The 17,417-nt window shown below is 42.6% G+C and overlaps 1 protein-coding gene and 2 long non-coding RNA genes across 3 annotated transcripts; 1 reads left to right on the top strand and 2 right to left on the bottom strand.

The window, feature by feature from the left end:
- Positions 1–1,607: 1,607 nt before the first annotated feature.
- Positions 1,608–5,454, bottom strand: LOC121791453. The gene is made up of 2 exons (XR_006048569.1): positions 5,318–5,454; positions 1,608–3,509 (listed from the first exon to the last, which is right to left on the bottom strand). It is a non-coding gene; the product is annotated as an uncharacterized LOC121791453 (long non-coding RNA).
- Positions 5,455–9,617: 4,163 nt separating this feature from the next.
- LOC121762803 lies at positions 9,618–11,232 on the top strand. Its single transcript, XR_006042285.1, has 2 exons — positions 9,618–9,798; positions 9,865–11,232. It is a non-coding gene; the product is annotated as an uncharacterized LOC121762803 (long non-coding RNA).
- A 368-nt stretch (positions 11,233–11,600) lies between these two features.
- LOC121791444 (ubiquitin-conjugating enzyme E2-17 kDa-like) lies at positions 11,601–17,139 on the bottom strand. The gene is made up of 5 exons (XM_042189401.1): positions 17,025–17,139; positions 16,698–16,797; positions 15,885–16,012; positions 15,110–15,214; positions 11,601–12,018 (listed from the first exon to the last, which is right to left on the bottom strand). The coding sequence occupies exons 2-5, from the start codon at positions 16,765–16,767 to the stop codon at positions 11,875–11,877; spliced, it is 447 nt and encodes a 148-aa protein (XP_042045335.1). The 5' UTR covers positions 16,768–16,797; positions 17,025–17,139; the 3' UTR covers positions 11,601–11,874.
- Positions 17,140–17,417: the final 278 nt, after the last annotated feature.

The following is a 17,417-nucleotide window of genomic DNA, read 5'->3' as shown; positions in this document are numbered from 1 at the left end:
TGACAGCTGCGTATAAACACACGTCATCACAGGGTCCGAACCCACAAAGGATGACCTCGATTTGTCTGGGATAATGGTTTGTACGTCGGGATGGTTTGCAAGTTTGAGTACGTTGGGGTTGGTAATCTGCGTTTAAGGGTTTCGTTCGAGCCTTAATGCATATAGACAGCTCAATACACACCATATTAGTATGAAGTAGTAATATGAACCATCTCTTCAGCAGGCTTCCCAATAATATAGTTTATTTTCCCTATTCTTCACGTCTCTTCAGCTGCCACAGTATATCTTCTCTTCCCTCCCTATTCTTTCATCCCTTTGCCTTCTCCATTTCTACATGACTTCTCCACTTCTTTGTCTTCTTCTACTCTTGTCTCTGCTGCTCTTCTGCAATGCAAAACGCGGCAGCCCCTCCGCCCTCAACTACAGCCACAACTACAGAGACGCCCTCACCAAATCCATCATGTTTTTCGAGGGCCAGAGATCAGGAAAGCTCCCTCCCACTCAGAGAATCACTTGGAGGAAAGATTATGGCCTCTCAGATGGTGCTGCAATGCACATATGTTTCTCTTTCTTGCTTAAACCCTAAACCCTCTTAGATGGCCCTTCTCTCTCTTTTAAAATACAATCTTTGGACTAGATTTGCTTGTTTTAGGCTCTGCTTATGGTGGAATGCGCCAAGTTTGCATTTTTTTTCTTGCATTATGGTTTAAATCGAGATATTTGAAGTTTGATTTGAAAACTAATATCTAGAAATTTGTTAAGAGTCTATAAGGTTACATCGAAGATTAAGGGTCGAAAAGGTTTAGAGTGATTTCAAGAAACATACTATGCAGGTGAAATTTTTTGAAATAACATGTGATAAAGTAAAGGCTGTCACTCTTTGAAATCAAGCACGAGAGATGCTCGATGTTGCTCACTCAACCTGCTGAAATATTTCCCCAAGAAACTCCCAACTAAATGAGACTGCCGACTTATGCTCTCCTACCTCCTTGATTCGGTGTTCTCAATCCCCCATATCTCTCGGATCAGTTGGCCAAATGACATCTCGCGATTTTCCCACTGATACGCTCTCATTTCTGTATCAACATGTTTGGAATCCTGCACTTTTCCTAGTTTTGAGGTTTCTAGTAAGTAGTTAGGCTTTGTTTCCGTAGTTGAAGGCCTAAAATGGCATTGCATGTTGATTTGGTGGGAGAATACCATGATGCAGGGGACAACGTGAAATTCGGATTTCCCATGGCCTTCACTACGATGATGCTCTCATGGAGTGTCATCGAATTTGGAGGCCTAATGAAGGGAGAGCTCCAACACGCTAAGGAGGCCATCAAGTGGGCCACTAACTATCTCCTCAAAGCCTCAGTTCATCCAGACACTAGGTCTGTTCCAACACTTTATTTTGCATTCCATTGCCTCATTTTATTTGTTTTATTCTTTGAAAAGGCGTTTTGATTGTATAGTTTTGCATTTTCATATAGATCGTGACATAATAATTTCTCTAAGCGGTTACATGCTGAGAATTTTCAGTTCAGAGAGTTAAGCGGTCAACACAATCTTAACTACTTAAGAACCAAATAATAATAATTTAGGGAACAAAATTATGATCATGGTTCATCAAAGTCAATAATAAAACTAATAAAATTAAAGCACTTAAGCAGCCCAGATACTAATAGTTTGAAGCTAAAACAAATTAAACAAGTCGGAAATGTCATAAACTATTTTTCAAGCTATACATTATTCCACGTACTGAACGCCATCTCTTTCTGCACCGGCTGAAATGTCCTCATTTGCATCATCAAGGTCGTGAAGCTCCACAGGATCAACTTGCATTTGACTCCCAATGAAATTATGCAGAATGAAGCATGTCATTATTAGGCGCATCTGTGTTGTGATCGGGTAGAAGCGGGCACTACGTAATATTCCCCATCTCATCTTCAATAGCGAAAAAGCATGTTCGATGATATTCCGTGCAATGGTGTGCTTCATGTTAAACATTTCTAGAGGATTTTGGGGCTTTTGTGCAGCAGGTCCCACTCCTTCAAGTGATACCGCACACCCTTAAATGGTGTGAGAAATCCTTCTATGTTTGCATATCCATTATCACACAAGTAATGAGATCTTGCACTTACAAAGATGAGATATAATAGTTACTAACAAAAATCGGTTCATACAAAATATATGCAAGTGCTACTTCATAAAGTATTCATGTAAAAAAATAGAAATACACAACAATTGTTAGAGGCTGACAGCATGACTAGCAAGACCATATTTTGCATTTACTTCAATTTTTAAGCACTGTGACCGCATTGCAACAAAGCTCTCTTACCATTAGGGATTCTTAGACTGTCAACTTCCCATGACAGCATTGCGTAGAACATGAGATTCACCAGTTGATCCCTCCGACCCTGTAACGACGTAGACAAATCATAGAAACCGATCACAGATTGCCAAAGTATTCGTAGCAGTGTGGCCCTTTCGTGTTCTATACCATGGTGCATCCCCAACACTCACACAGACGTTCATATATGTCTCATCCAATGCTCCTAGACAACCTTAGTAGAAATAGCCAAGTGGGTTTACACTTAGTTCATACATTTATTTGTGGCAAATATGTTCAGTAACATTGTTGTTGAGACTACCTTGAACCAATTCCAACGGGGATCATCACATCTGTCGTCCACATGCGTGGGTTTAGCCATCAAAACTTCGTGAAGTCCAATCATCCCTCTAAACACCCCATGAATATATCGCGAAACAGTCTGGCTGGATCGCATAAAATCAAACCCAACAACCCGATTCTTTTTGTGATGAGCGATGAGGCTCAACACACTTGTTCCTCAATGCTGACATATTTCTGATCGACCAGACCCATGCACTCACGTAGAATCCAGTGCAGTCGTCCCCAATAGTTACGATCCATTCGGAGGTTGTTCACACAGTCCGTGTTAGTTAGAGGAACGATCCTATCCATATGTCGAATATGTCGAATTTACTCCGGAATCTTGGACAGTAACCATGGTTGTCTCCTCACCCTCATCACTAGCCCTCCTCCGACTAAAATACTCAGCCAGTAAAATAAAACATTGTTGCTGCTGGTGACGGAACAAATCTTCAACGACAATCAAGAAATTTTCAATCTCCTTCCACTTTTTCGGTACCCGGTCCATGCGTATGCACAAGCACAACACAGATTTCAAAGCATTGATTAGAACAGTGTCACGCCCGCCCTTTCTAAGGATAGAAAGAACGGTTGATCGCAACTAGTGGAGATTAAAGAAGCGGGGAAGAAGGGGAAAAACAACTGTATAATTGGACTTGGCTCGAAATCGTAGAAATAACGTGAATAAAATCAGAGTATCATCTCGACAATTACATAAACTCAAAGAAATACTATTTTAGCGGAAGCATCCAAGAGCGAATATCATCATGTATGGAGATACGATGCATCCAAATCACTATGAAAGAACATATGTCGTCTCTGCTCAACACCGCCATCGTCATCACCGCTCAACCTGCACATAGGGAAAACACATGCAGAGCTGAGTATTTGATATATACTCAGTAGACAAACGCCAAATATTTTTTTCATAAAACTGGTTTTGTCAAGCCATCACTGAGTGAGCTCGGGGTTTTATTTAAAATGCCCGAGAACACTAAAATCTTTTCTCTGTAAAAACTGTGATCGCGATCTATTTTTCCTGGAACAATTACAATATCTGAATCTTTTCCTGGTGCTGGGAATGTGGCCACATTCCACGGTCACAATGACCGGCCAACTCGAAAGATGGCGCGCGGTCCCTGGTGTACACTAGCTTAAGTATGGGCTTACCCCACACTTAAACCCGAATTCGATTACTTTAAACTGGTCTAGTAGAGTCAATCCCTTTCTATACAAGCAGATAGGCAATGCTCAAAATAAAACAAGGCAAGACAAAACATACTGCGAATTTAAATAACTGATAGGATACTTAAAAGATATTTTCTTATTTAATAGAAAGCCTACCTCGTTCGCTTAAAATTCCTTAACTTTAATTTCTCGCTCCGACCTTAACTCGTTGAGATAGCCCTTTTTATTTTGTGGCCGCCCGAGGCGTCGCGGGCGACGCCGGCCGGCCATTCGTGCCCTCCGTCCGTACATAACACCTTCAACATTTATTTTCAGCCTAACTAATTAATCCTCAAAGCCCGAATTTAATTCCAAGATTTATTTGGTCCAACCTTCTCATCACTTTCTCTCTATCGTGAAATCCAAAATCAGAGAGCTAAAACTCAACCCTTACTCTTGTGTATTCAACGTCGTCAGCTTCCAATTGCCGGCGCTCCGTTGCTGAAGTTGCAGTGGCCTCCTAGCCATCTATTTCACGACGCCGTCATTGATTACACACCTTGGGAGACTTCTCTGTCCTCCTTGGACCGCGCCGCTGCTCCTGCGCTTCATCGAGACCAGCCCCTAACCGCCATCGTCGTCGTTCAGCGCTATTATCCGCCCCTGTCAACCGAGCAGTTTTGCTGCTCCGAGACCTCGCTGGGGCTTCCCGCAACTGGTCTCGCCTCAGTCCAGCCACCGCTGCCGCACCACGCAAGCAGCGCCGCCTCAGTCATGGCTGCTGTCTCCGTCGCCGTTGCTGCAGGAGCACAGCCGCGATCTCAGCGCCACCAGCCGCTCGGACAGAATGTAGCGCCGCTGCTGTCACGGTGCAGTTGGCATCGTCTCCGGCAGCCGTTCGTTAGCTGCCCCGCGCTGCCAGTTCGTGGATCGGTAACATAGTCTCGCGGTGGGCAGCATTGCAGTTTGCTTAGGAGCCGTCGCTGTTGAGCTGCCATCGCCATAGTTGCTGCCCGTACAGCCCCCCAAACTCCCATCTAAACCTAAGTTCTTTCCCTCAAACTTCCTCATTATCTCCCCAACTTTGCACTTTCGGTTCTCCTTGGACATTTGAGAGATTTGTGAACTATGGAGGTGATGCGATTGTGGAGTAGTGATTAGCATATAAATACCGTTGGAATTTAATCTGGTGGAATAAATTGGCTGGTAGTGGGGATGAATGTGCAATTAAATTGTGATAATTGCTATTCAATTGTATGGATTCAATTTAGGTACAAATAAGAGCGAATAACATAATCAAGTTGTGGAATAATCCTCCAAAATTCGCACCTAATAGACAACTTTCCCAAATTAAATAACTTCGCGTGAGCTGTGAAATTGCGAGTCAATGAAAACAAATGTTGCCAACAAAAACTATCTACCGACGGTGAAGATCTTCGAGATCGAAAGTGGATTGTGCAACCATAAAGTTATTAGATTATTAGATTTACTGACCTTTCTACAGATTTTCTCTTCGGCGATGGGATTCATTTCTCCGAGGGGATATAGTGAGAGAGAGAAGGTAAAAGGGCAGAAGTTCTGATTTTCAATGTAAACAGTTTATTTCACGCTCACTAACTAAACCACCTCTTGCGTTGGGTAGAGTTCCTCGCGGGCCACCTTATCTTCACTGGGCCTTCTAAAAAAACAAGCAATGTTTCCAAACAATGTATAACTAACTGGGTCCACGTAAGCCTTTTCACATGTTTTCCCAACCAAACTCATTTTAGTGTAAATGTCAAATCAAATAGTAGAATCATGGCTTATTGACAGTACAATATTTGTATACAGATGAGTTACTGCATAGAAACTCCTACATGGAGTGTGTTTGAAGATGTGAAGAACATATATGCAGCCCCGGATGCACTTATGGCCGATACCAATGCTGCTTTTAGCATTGTGGATGCTCTTAGCGCCCCCTTGAGTATGCTCGTGTTGCTGCTGCTACCTTCTTACACCCCTCTTCGAAACCAAAAACATTGATAATGCTTGAAAGGCTGATGAAGTGAGACATATTATAGCTGCAGCCAAACTCGAGTCTTCTTGTTTCGCTTAATTGTGAATATCTCAATGAATCAGGAGTCGGAAATTGATTGTTGTTGTTCCTTCTACCATTTAGGGCGGTTTTTGCACCGTCGCACTAGTCCCTCCGCAGTGCTACCGGCCCACGCCTCCTCCCCTTTTCTCTCCCTCTCAGCAGAAATCCTCCGCTGTTATTCAGAGGCTCAGCCCACTAGCGTCGTCCCGAGTCACGGGTCTTTCTCCCAACGCATAGACACTGAGGAAGTCACCGTTGCTTGGACACCTCACGACCAGTGGTTGCTGGTCCGAACACGCTACTGTCGTAGGCCGAGCGATGACCCGAAGCTAAGAGCATCCACATCCGTGCTCTTGCCAACGAGCACGGATGTGGGCTCGACCTCACTTTTTCTGTCTGCTCTTAGGCAAGAGCACAACACCCACACCCACATTCGTGCTCTTCCATTGCTTCACCATTCCATTATCCAATTTAAATAAAAATATTTCCACAAAATTAAATTGCATTAAAAATATCCGGAATAATATTACAAAATACATTAAAAATTAAAAATGACATAATTAAAATCCTAAAAAATAAAAATTACATAATTAAAATCCTAAAAATTAAAAATTACATAATTAAACTCCTAAAAAATAAAAATTACATAATTAAAATCCTAAAAATTAAAAATTACATAATTAAACTCCTAAAAATTAAAAATTACATAATTAAACTCCTAAAAATTAAAAATTACATAATTAAACTTCTAAAAATTAAAAATTACATAATTAAATTCATAAAATTAAAAAACTCACTACTCGTGGCCGAATTTCGCCCACATGTGTTTGATTAGGTCTTCTTGTAGCTCAACGTGGGTTCGGGTATCGCGCATTGTGTGTCTTGTTTCGATCCTCTCACCCACCGTCGCATGCACACCTCGTCGTGGGGGAGACCTCGCACTTGAGCTTCCGGCTTCATCCTCGTCGTAAAAGCTAGCCGCCCTCGGTCCTTCGTCGGCTATAATCTGTTGTGTAAGATAATACACGTGTACATGATGTCGGCGATATTTTTCACGTACCACAGCTGACACGGGGCCTTCACAATGTTGAATCGGGCTTGAAGGACCCCAAAGGCTCTTTCGACGTCTTTCCGTGCGGACTCTTGACGCTGCGCAAAAAGAACCCGTCTCGGGTCTTGCGTATTGCTGAGCGTCTTCACGAAAGTCGACCACCTTGGGTAGATACCATCGGCGAGATAGTAACCCATGTGGTATACATTTCTGTTGACGGTGAAGTCGATCGCCGGTGCTACACCATTCAACACATCATTGAAGAGGGGTGAAGAATAGAGCACGTTCAAGTCGTTGTTGGATCCGGCAACACCGAAATATGCATCTTAAATCCATAGGCGGTAGTAAGTGTTGGGCCCTCTCCAAGCAGTTGGGCAATTCTTCCACCTCCAATGCATGCAGTCATTGCTGGCAAGCATACCGGGAAAGCCATGGACTGTTTCGTGAAGACGAAGCAACCGTTGGCAATCATCGGTGGTGGGTGCCCGAAGGAATTCATCACCGAAAGCTGAACGAACGGCCACACAAAAATTTTTAAGACAAAGGATTCCAGTGGACTCACCGACATGCAAATACTCGTCGAAGAGGTCGGCCGTTTGCCCAGTAGCGAGTTGTCGGATGGCACACGTACACTTCTGCAACGCCGAGAGACTTTGCCGACCGGCTGCATCTGGACCTGTTTGGAAGTATTCAACACAGGCGGACAATGTGTTGACAATACGCATGAACAAGCGCTTTGACATGGGAAAACAACGCCTAAAGTAATCTTCCGGAAACCGCGGCTGGTCGGAAAAATAGTTGGCAACGAGCCTTTCGTGGGCTCCCTCCCGGTCACGATGGATGTAGCGGCGAGTTGATCTAGTTGGTTGAGGACGAGCGGCGGGGGTATTCGCTGCGACATATGCTTCATAAGCGGCACGATGTTGTTCGTAGTATTCTTGTTCTTCGCGCTCCGCTTCCGCAATGAGATGTGAAACCCATTTGAGGTTTTGAGTGAGAGATGAATGTGTAGATAAGTTGTATGAAAAATATGAATGAGATATGATTTGATGTGAAAAATGGATAATGAATGTGTGTATTTATAGATGATTTTGGGGAAAAAATTCAAAAAAATACAGAAAAACGGGCAAAAAACGGCCATTTTTTTGGGATTATGAAAATATATTTTTTTTATTTTTTGGTATTATTTTCGATTTTTTTTTAAAAAAATAATTTTCCAACGGATATGCCGTTGGCCAATCAGAACGTGCCACGTCGCCTGCTCGCTGGCACGGACGTACTCGATGCATCGAGCAGCCCCGTGCCAGCGGCAAGAGCGCAGCGGCGGACAGCGGTGCCGCGTCGCTGCCACGGACGGACAGACGAGCAATTGTTCGCCGCTGTGGATGCTCTAAAGTTCCAATTCCTTTTTACTTGCTATTTTCTTTGGGCTTAAGAGCATGCGCAGCGGTGGACGAACGGTGTTCGTCCGTCCGTGCCGCTGGTACGGCGTTGCTCGCTGCGAAGAGCACGTCCGTGCCAGCGAGCAGGCGACGTGGCGGCACGCGATTGGGCAACGACATAGCCGTTGCCTTTGAATTTTTTTATTAAAAATCGGCTTTTAATTAAAAAAATCGATAAAAATTTTTTCACTTCCCAAAAAAAAATATCCGTTTATTACCGTTTTTTACCACTTTTAATTTTTTTTATTTTTTTCCCCCAAAATTTACATTTTCATCTATAAATACCCCCACTTTCACATCCAAGCCCATTGGCGCAGTTGGTCATGGGGGCGGATATGGCGTTATCCTGGAGGTCTTGAGTTCGACTCCTGGATGGCGAGACTGGGGGATTAATTTCCATGTGGGCCTGTTCAAGGTTGTTTCCTTGGGGCTTGGCAAGCTTTCGAGCCTGGACTCGTCGGAGGGAGGCTAGTCTACGAGCCGGACATTGGCTAGTTCACGGGCCGAACCCGTCGGAGGGAAGCTAAGTATTCGAGCCACGAGGGGCTGTGTTGGGCTAGTTCGCTTGCCGAATGTATCTCGAACTCCTATGTATGATGAAAAAAAAATACCCCCACTTTCACACCCAAAAATTCTCTCTCATATCCATTCTCATCTTCATTCTCCCATATCCACTCTCAATCTTTCTTCCACTCCTACACCATAACAATGTCCGGTCCACTATGACCCCCTCGCAACTTCGATCGCACGAGGCCATGATATTGGGTCTCCAAAGACAATTGGGGGTAGTGCCGCCGGATGAGTAGTCGTCCACGGGGTATTTTTAGCTTTTAATTATGTAATTTTTCATTTTTAGGAGTCTAATTATGTAATTTTTAATTTTTAGGATTTTAATTATGTCTTTTTTATTTTATTTGTAATTTGTAATATTTATTGTGATTTTTTAATGAATTTTAATATTATGGAAATGTTTTTGTTTAATTGAATTTTAAATTGAATTGTGCTCGTCCTTGCGGAAGAGCACAGCTGTGGGTGTTGTGCTCTTGCCAGAGAGCAGGCAGGAATAGTGACGCCGAGCTCATAACCGTGCTTGCTGGCAAGAGCACGATTGTGGATGCTCTAAGTTGAGGAGGAGCACGGGAGTTATACTTGGGGCATAATTGGTAGCCCTTATAAACTCATAATACCACATAAAAGCCCATAAAAGTGCACGCACGGGCTTAACTCAGTTGGTTCCTAGGTGGTAGATTGTCCCTAAGCCCATAAAAGTGGTCATTATCCCATCTTCTCCACCATTTGGTAGCAGGCGATTTTCTCGGTGAACCCGACACCAAATTTCCGGATCTCGGTGATATTGACATTAAAATCGGCGATTCTTGCAATTCATTATACCAGAAATTTTGAGGTATTAATTTTTCTCCTCTTCTCCGACTTCGTGTTTTGGAGGTTTATGCCCAAATTGCCCTCCCAGTTTTCCACCTCTACAAGAACATACCCATCACCTGAAGGCCCTCATTCATAGAGTCGGAAGATGATGGTGGAGGAGACGGTGCGGAGGCGGAAGAGTGGAGATCTCAGAGCGAAAATCAAGGCGGCAAGTTTTTTGTAAAATTCTAGATGTTAGATGATGATAGGGATTTCGTATTTCGTTGGTGCAAATTTTGGGGAAAACGTTATCGTAGCCTAATTAGAATGATTTATATGGAATAGTAATTGATTCAGGAATGTTGATTGAGATGAGGATTTGTTTGTATGCGTAAATGGTGTTAAGGTGATTATGAATTAGAATGTGATGTATTGGATGTTCAGATGCCGATGTAATGGTGTGGAGGGAGAAAAGAGTATCAGTAGGAATCCTTGGTGGTGCCACAACTATTTGGTTTTTGTTTGAAGTGCTTGACTTCCATTTTGTGTCCTTGTTTGATGCTTGGTTCCGCTTGTCTCTTCTTGTGGTCCCTTCCTCAGCTGGTATCATTCAGCAGAACATACCCATCACCTGAATGCCCTCATTTTTAAAACATTTTTTGCTCATTTGAGAAGCTACCTACAAAGATCTGGTTAACAATTTGCACTAAAAAATGTGTGATTCTTCAAAAATGTTTACTATGTTTCAGTGCTTGGTGATACCTTGACTAGCAATCATGGTTGATGGTAGTGGAGAGAACTCTTTTTCGGCTGAAGAATGGATCTCGTGCGCTCAAGAGCTCGTCCCGAGGGCATTGGGGAACGAAGGGAAGTGAAAGGGGGGAGGTCGAAGGTGATCGTTTCAAAACTGGAGCAGGTGCCGTCTCGGCTTCTGATCTATCCAGCCATCTTTGATTTGTGTGTGAGAGAGAAATACGAGGGGAAGCTTCGGATGCAGATGATCTTGATGCGATAACTTGAATCTTCCACACCCTCCTCCAGATAGGCCCATTTGGAGGCGAAGCACAAGGTGCTCGAGTGCCTAGTGGAGGTGATGAAGGAGGACGAGAAGAATGCGTTGCCATGATTGTAACGAGCAATATTGGAGCTTATATTGATCCATTTCACTTCGCCTCGGTCGAGAGAAGGGATGGCGCGAAACCATTTTTTTCGGATGAAGTATGAACCAGGGCAGATGGGCATTTCACTATTGAATTTAGGGTCAGCATTGTCATTTTCTATCATTTTACACGTGGGAATTTGTAGATAGGGTTGTACCAAACACACGTTAATGAGTTTTCTTAATGTGGGCAATTTGTACCAAACAATGTACAATCTGAAAAACACTATCCCACAATATGAGAAAAACTTATATCTGTAAACTTATTAAAACCGCATCAATTCTACCAATCACACCCTTAATGTAGTTTTTGCATAGCTTAGTCTTGATTCACTGAGGTTTGATTTGGGGCTTTTATTGCCAAGAGTGTATGTATAAGGAAGGCATCGACCAACCTAGTTTCTATGTAATTTTGTTGAAGAAACAGAAAACAGAGTAGATTAACATTTGTGAAGCACCTTGCATTCAAAAGATGATTGTCTTAAATCCAAGGCCAATTTTGGTAACCAACACTCATTTTCAGACTTGTATGGATTCAACCAAACAATTGAAAGCCCACTTTCACGGACTTTGTTTTTCTACTATCTAACACTTACATTCTCTTCATTATATAAACACAAAAATCATGAAACACACATTATCTCAATAATCATGCTAATGCCAAACAAGGGTACCAATCAACATATAACAATGGGTTGCAACACTGGCAACTTGTTTTGCTCATTGATAGATCGAAAAACCATACATTTAGATTCATTCCAGCCGTGTATATTGGTTACAACATTCGGAGCTTGTATCCAAACTTCAAATTAAGCACAATGAGAAATTCAGTACACTGCCAGCACGAACCCGACAGGACATAATACGGAAAAACACCTCACCGATACTTTGGGATTTTCATCCACATGCATAATCTCAAAGTACACTATAAAACACGCCAAGTCTCCCACTAAGGCATCATCCCATGGCATATTTCTGGGTCCAGCTGCGAGCAGTCGACTCGTATTTTGCCCGGTCTGTCTTGTACATGTGAGCAATTTCCGGAACAAGAGGATCATCAGGGTTTGGATCCGTCAACAACGAGCAAATAGACAGCAGGACCTGCCATCAATTTCACCATCAAAACCTTATTAGACTAGATAATACCTACTACCAAAGTTCAAAGTCTAGTTACCCACATAAAGCCCCACTAGTTGAAACTTAAGCAGTGTTAATAGAAAAGAAAGAAACACGCATTTTATAAAACAGTTCACCAAATGCCCATGAAAAGCTAAAACTGTGCAGCTGTTACGGACGTCCTCCGTAACGTGACCGGATGGCGATCTTCTCGGACGGATAGGATGATCAATCCTTCGACAAGCTCGAAGGAAGGCTCACGATTTGCCGGTTCTCGGACGTTCTCCGATGAGCAGCAAATAAGGAACGAAAATTATACTTGATACTCAAGCCAAGTTGGACGAAATACTAATTTCATTAATTGATTGAATGAATAAAGTGATAACAATAACTCATATTTATAATGCTACTAACTTAATGAACAAGAAACAAATATCTAAACAAATATGGAAAAGATATGGTAAATCAAATATGCAACTAAATAATTGGGATATGGATATGATCGTATCAACTCCCCCACGGTTGAAATCCACCTTGTCCTCAAGGTGGGAACCACGAAGCAATAAAGAGAGTTGAAAGCCGACTTTGGCGAGACATCTCCTCCTGGATCAAACAGATATCGAACAACTAAATATCTCCCTTTATCACCTTTGGCAAAAATCAACAAAGGAGACCCAATGTGGTCAGCAGAATTCCATGCCAAAATGAAAATCTTGTTCACGCCTCTCAGAATGCTCAAACATGGCGTGTCATTGCGCGGAGGGATCAACCTTGCATCGGTATCGAGCGATGTTGATCGATGATTCATACTTGTAACATCACTGATACTCAAATCCACATAGACACCAACAATTATGCACAAACCGGTGTAAGCATTATCTCCTTTCTTGCCCCAACAATTCTCAACAATAGATTTGGATTGCACTTGACAACAGGGAATGAAGCGATGACCTTCGGCACAATCAATTCTTCACTTCGGTCATTCACGCATTGCGTCGTGCTGCTCGGCTCCGGAAGCGCTGCGTCGTGCTGCTCGGCTGTTGTCGCCTCCAGCTCGGCATGCTCCAGCTCGGCATGCTCCAGCTCGGCATGCTCCAGCTCGGCATGCTCCAGCTCGGCATGATCCAGCTCGACATGCTCCAGCTCGGCATGATCCAGCTCGACATGCTGCTCTGCTGTTGTCAGAGGTGATTCCAAACATGAAGGCTGGCGAGTCGCAGGTTGATCCGATTGCTGAAATACGAGCGGCCGTCGCTGGATCGATGGGTTTCCCTGAGGTGGTTGGAAATCCGGCCTAAGATTTATAGACTCGGTGGTGCTGTGTCGCGGTGGAGCCAATGAGACATTGGGGTATAAACCCGACTGCCCACGAGAAGCCATAGTATTTCTCGATGGAGGGTATTCTAGCGTCCGGTGCGACGAAGAAACAACTGGCTCATCGGGCTGCGATAATGATCGGAATTTGCTCACTCGGTCGTCTGTGGCATCGACATGAATTTCCTTCCTGTCCCATACCTCCAACAAGTGATCTAACTCTGCATTAATCGGTTCCTCTGCTATGATTGCTGAACGAGGCTGCCGAGACGCGGGCCCTCTAACGGAATACCTTCTGGGAAAGGTGTACAGCGGCGCCGCTGTGTCACGCGCCGTGTAAGGTTGATTCCGACGTGAGTTAGGGACATGGCCCAACGGCTGATCATACACCGAGACCTCGTTGAAGGGGCGTTGCCTTGGTGTCTCTCGATAGACAGGTGGGTCCCAACAGGTAGGTCGGCGCTTGGGCGGTGATGGCGAGTACATATCTAGCTCGTAGGATGAAGAACGCTGATATGCAGTGGTCCGACGGGTCCATGGTGGGTCCCAGTTGTCGCGACGACGAGTCTGCCTTGGCTCCTGGTTGAACGGTTGCCGTGCTAAATTGTCCAACCGTCGATCCAAGTTGTCGAAGCGAGCATTCAACTTTTCAAACCCTAAAGTGATTGGGTCGACAGAAGACTTCCCGGATTGATCTCTTTGGTCCGGTCGATAGTCGCCGGTGTTGGGGTGTCGCGGCGGGCAGATCTGCAGCGCCGGCGTCGCCCCCCTCGTCGGCAGTTCCGACGTATATTGGCCATGGTGTGTTGACGTCATGAGTACGGTGGAGTGGATTAGATGCGGCTGTGATGGTAGTGCTGTGGCTGAATTGTTTTTTTTTTTTTGTTTTTTTTTTTTTGTTTTTTTTTTTTTGGGAAATATAGATGAACGAAGATGGAGGATGAGTACTCTCAATGAAAGCACCAGTTGTTACGGACGTCCTCCGTAACGTGACCGGATGGCGATCTTCTCGGACGGATAGGATGATCAATCCTTCGACAAGCTCGAAGGAAGGCTCACGATTTGCCGGTTCTCGGACGTTCTCCGATGAGCAGCAAATAAGGAACGAAAATTATACTTGATACTCAAGCCAAGTTGGACGAAATACTAATTTCATTAATTGATTGAATGAATAAAGTGATAACAATAACTCATATTTATAATGCTACTAACTTAATGAACAAGAAACAAATATCTAAACAAATATGGAAAAGATATGGTAAATCAAATATGCAACTAAATAATTGGGATATGGATATGATCGTATCAGCAGCCTTTAGCAAAAGATTTATGATAAATAACAAAAGAAAACCTACAGTTCATTTATAACAAAATAGATGGCCAAGCGAATAATGAGCAATTCCTATATGGCAAGAGATGAACTCGGCATAAATATTTCAGACTTAATCAGCTGAAAGACATCGGGACATAAAAAAACAAAGTTGGACATATGCATATTTGCCCACGGATATCAGCATTTAGATATAATACATTCAGAACTTCAACCACATAGTTACAATTGGCAGGGCTCTATCTTCCATGAGGTTAGATAACAATGGTGCCTTTTCTCATATAGGGTTTCTTGAATTTCTAGCAACTGGCAAAAATGTTATATACTGTGATAGTTGCTTCTTATTCTTACTAATTTCTTAATTACAAAATTAACTCCATAGATGCAGGTTCCAAAAAATAGGGTGATTGTGATTTGTGATTCACTTGATACCTTAGATATAGTCAATGCTGGACTCCACTGCTCTTTCAAAATATCAAGGCAAATGCTTCCATTGCTATTGATGTTAGGGTGGAATACCTTTGTCCTAAATGCAACCTGCAACAATGAAATCACCTTCTGAGATTAGCAAGTGACGTGAAAAATTTATATCACCACTCAATACTTGATGATGCAAAAGTGCAACTAAAGGGTTTTCAAGCAAAGAACCTTGCTAATATATAGAAGAAAAACAAGACAGCTAACATAGTTACCATTCCAAACAAGTAATTACTAATTAAGATTTCACAAGTAAAAGAAAGACATTGAAAATTTTCCAAGCAGAAATCATTCAAAGAATATAAACGAGTATGTAACAGAAAACTGAAAGTGTTCTCAGCTATAGAATTTACAACCAGAGGCAACTCTAAGCAAGAAGATGAACTTCTGAGGATATGCCCAAAATAAAAGAAAATATAAATTAAAATCTTTGTTGCATTCCAGTTTAATTTGTTTGTCAGAAACCTCTGGTGCATAATTTCTTGTCCAGAGACCAAACTTATCAACTGGTACCGCCTAGCATTTTGAAACTAAACTAACATAGTGCAGGGAAACAGAACACCAGAAAATAACTAAGGCATCCAGATACTACAATTTTAGAGGAGCTACCCCAAACACAACTCAGGTATGATGAGTGTTTAGCCTTTGAACTACTTTCATGTACTAGTAAATATAGATTCAAGAGACCAAGTTGCAAAAAGAAAAGTACAAACAGAAGTAGCAAACATACCTTTGGAGGTTTAAAGGGATAATCAGGTGGGAAATGAATTGAAACTAAAAATACACCTCCAGCATATGGACTCTCAGAAGGTCCCATGATTGTTGCTTGCCAATGGAACATGTCTTCAGCTACAGGACCTATAACACATTATGCAAATGAGAGTTAGGTTGCATATCAATTGAAATGTTAATCAAGGCGATGAGGGCAGAATGCGAGCTACCACAAGAAAACTAAGCACACAAGATAAGAATATTTCTGGTTGATATGTAATAACTCAACAGATCACAGCAAGGAATTCATCTAAGTCATACACCCAGGAGAAGACATAGCAAACTCAAAGAATATCTAAGAGATCAAGGAAGGAAACAACAATATGCTGCTTGTACATATAATATCACCAGCACATACGGATGAAGGGCAAGTAATTGAGAATAAATGCATCAGTAGCCAAACATAGATCATTGAAAAATCATTAAACTAAATAACACTGAATTCGGAAAAACGAATAATGAACTATACTAGTAACAAAACAACAATATGCTGCTTGTACATATAATATCAACAGAACATACGGATGAAGGGCAAATAATTGACAACAAATGCATCATTAGCCAAACATAGATCATTGAAAAGCATGAAACTAAATAACACCGAAGCTCATAGTTAAACTAAAAAAATGAATTCGGTAAAAGGAATAATTAACTATACTTTTCACATACGCACAGATTAGATGACAGAAACATCTAGCAAGCAAACATTTCGCACAAGAGCAAAGATTAATCTACTAAAATTAAACATGCAGCAGATACTGAAGCAGCTTACCAGCGCTGCACGACGTCGGAGGATCTCTCTGCAAATCCTTGAGCTCCTTCAGAATCCTCTTCGACGCCATCAGAATCTCCTCTCAGCCGTGAGAAAAAACCTAATCGAAACCAATCGACCAATCAGATTCGCTAAAATTATAACCTAGCAAGCTCATCTTCTCCAAAAACAGGCAGAGAAGCAAAACAAGGAGAATCAACCGGATAAACAAATCCAAATCTAAGAATGAAGATAAGCAAACAACAAAGGACCACCTCAGCTGATCTAAACTAGCTACTAGATGGATAGAAATAGTAAAAAAAATATCTGGATGGCAGAAGCTGTTACCTGTAGCGATGGAGGAGATAGAAGAAATGCGTCGGTGGCGGAGAAGCTGCTTAAGTATCTGGCCGAGAAGAGGGAGGGAGGGAGGGAGGGAGGGAAAGAGGAAAGTGGAGAATATAGAGAGGAATATAAGGGAGGGCCCACAGATAATATTCTGGAAAATTCTGAGTGAAATTGAGCAAAAGCAGTAATACAGCATATTATGAAGGCCACCATTAGAGCATCCACCGTGGGACGGGCGTCCCGACGGATATCCCGACGGACTTCCCAAAAATACCTCCTGTCACTTCATAAAGACATCTCACGGCACTGCCACGTCATAAAGACATCCCATTGCACAATAGCGGACATCCCGACAGACATCCACAATAATAAAAATTCACAAATTCACCAAAT

This window comes from Salvia splendens, chromosome 2 (assembly GCF_004379255.2).
Source record: "Salvia splendens isolate huo1 chromosome 2, SspV2, whole genome shotgun sequence".
Classification (NCBI taxonomy): Eukaryota; Viridiplantae; Streptophyta; class Magnoliopsida; order Lamiales; family Lamiaceae; genus Salvia; species Salvia splendens.
The sequence above is the reverse complement of the archived record's forward strand: the minus strand, read 5'-3'. Positions and strand labels throughout refer to the sequence as shown.

Excerpts from the sequence above, each read along its gene's own strand:
- LOC121791444 (XM_042189401.1), bottom strand. The coding sequence starts at position 16,767 with ATGGCGTCGAAGAGGATTCTGAAGGAGCTCAAGGATTTGCAGAGAGAT. Across the intron at positions 16,013-16,697 it reads TCCGACGTCGTGCAGCGCTG|GTCCTGTAGCTGAAGACATG; the intron begins GTAAGCTGCTTC and ends AATGTGTTATAG. Across the intron at positions 12,019-15,109 it reads CAGCATTGACTATATCTAAG|GTCCTGCTGTCTATTTGCTC; the intron begins GTATCAAGTGAA and ends AATTGATGGCAG.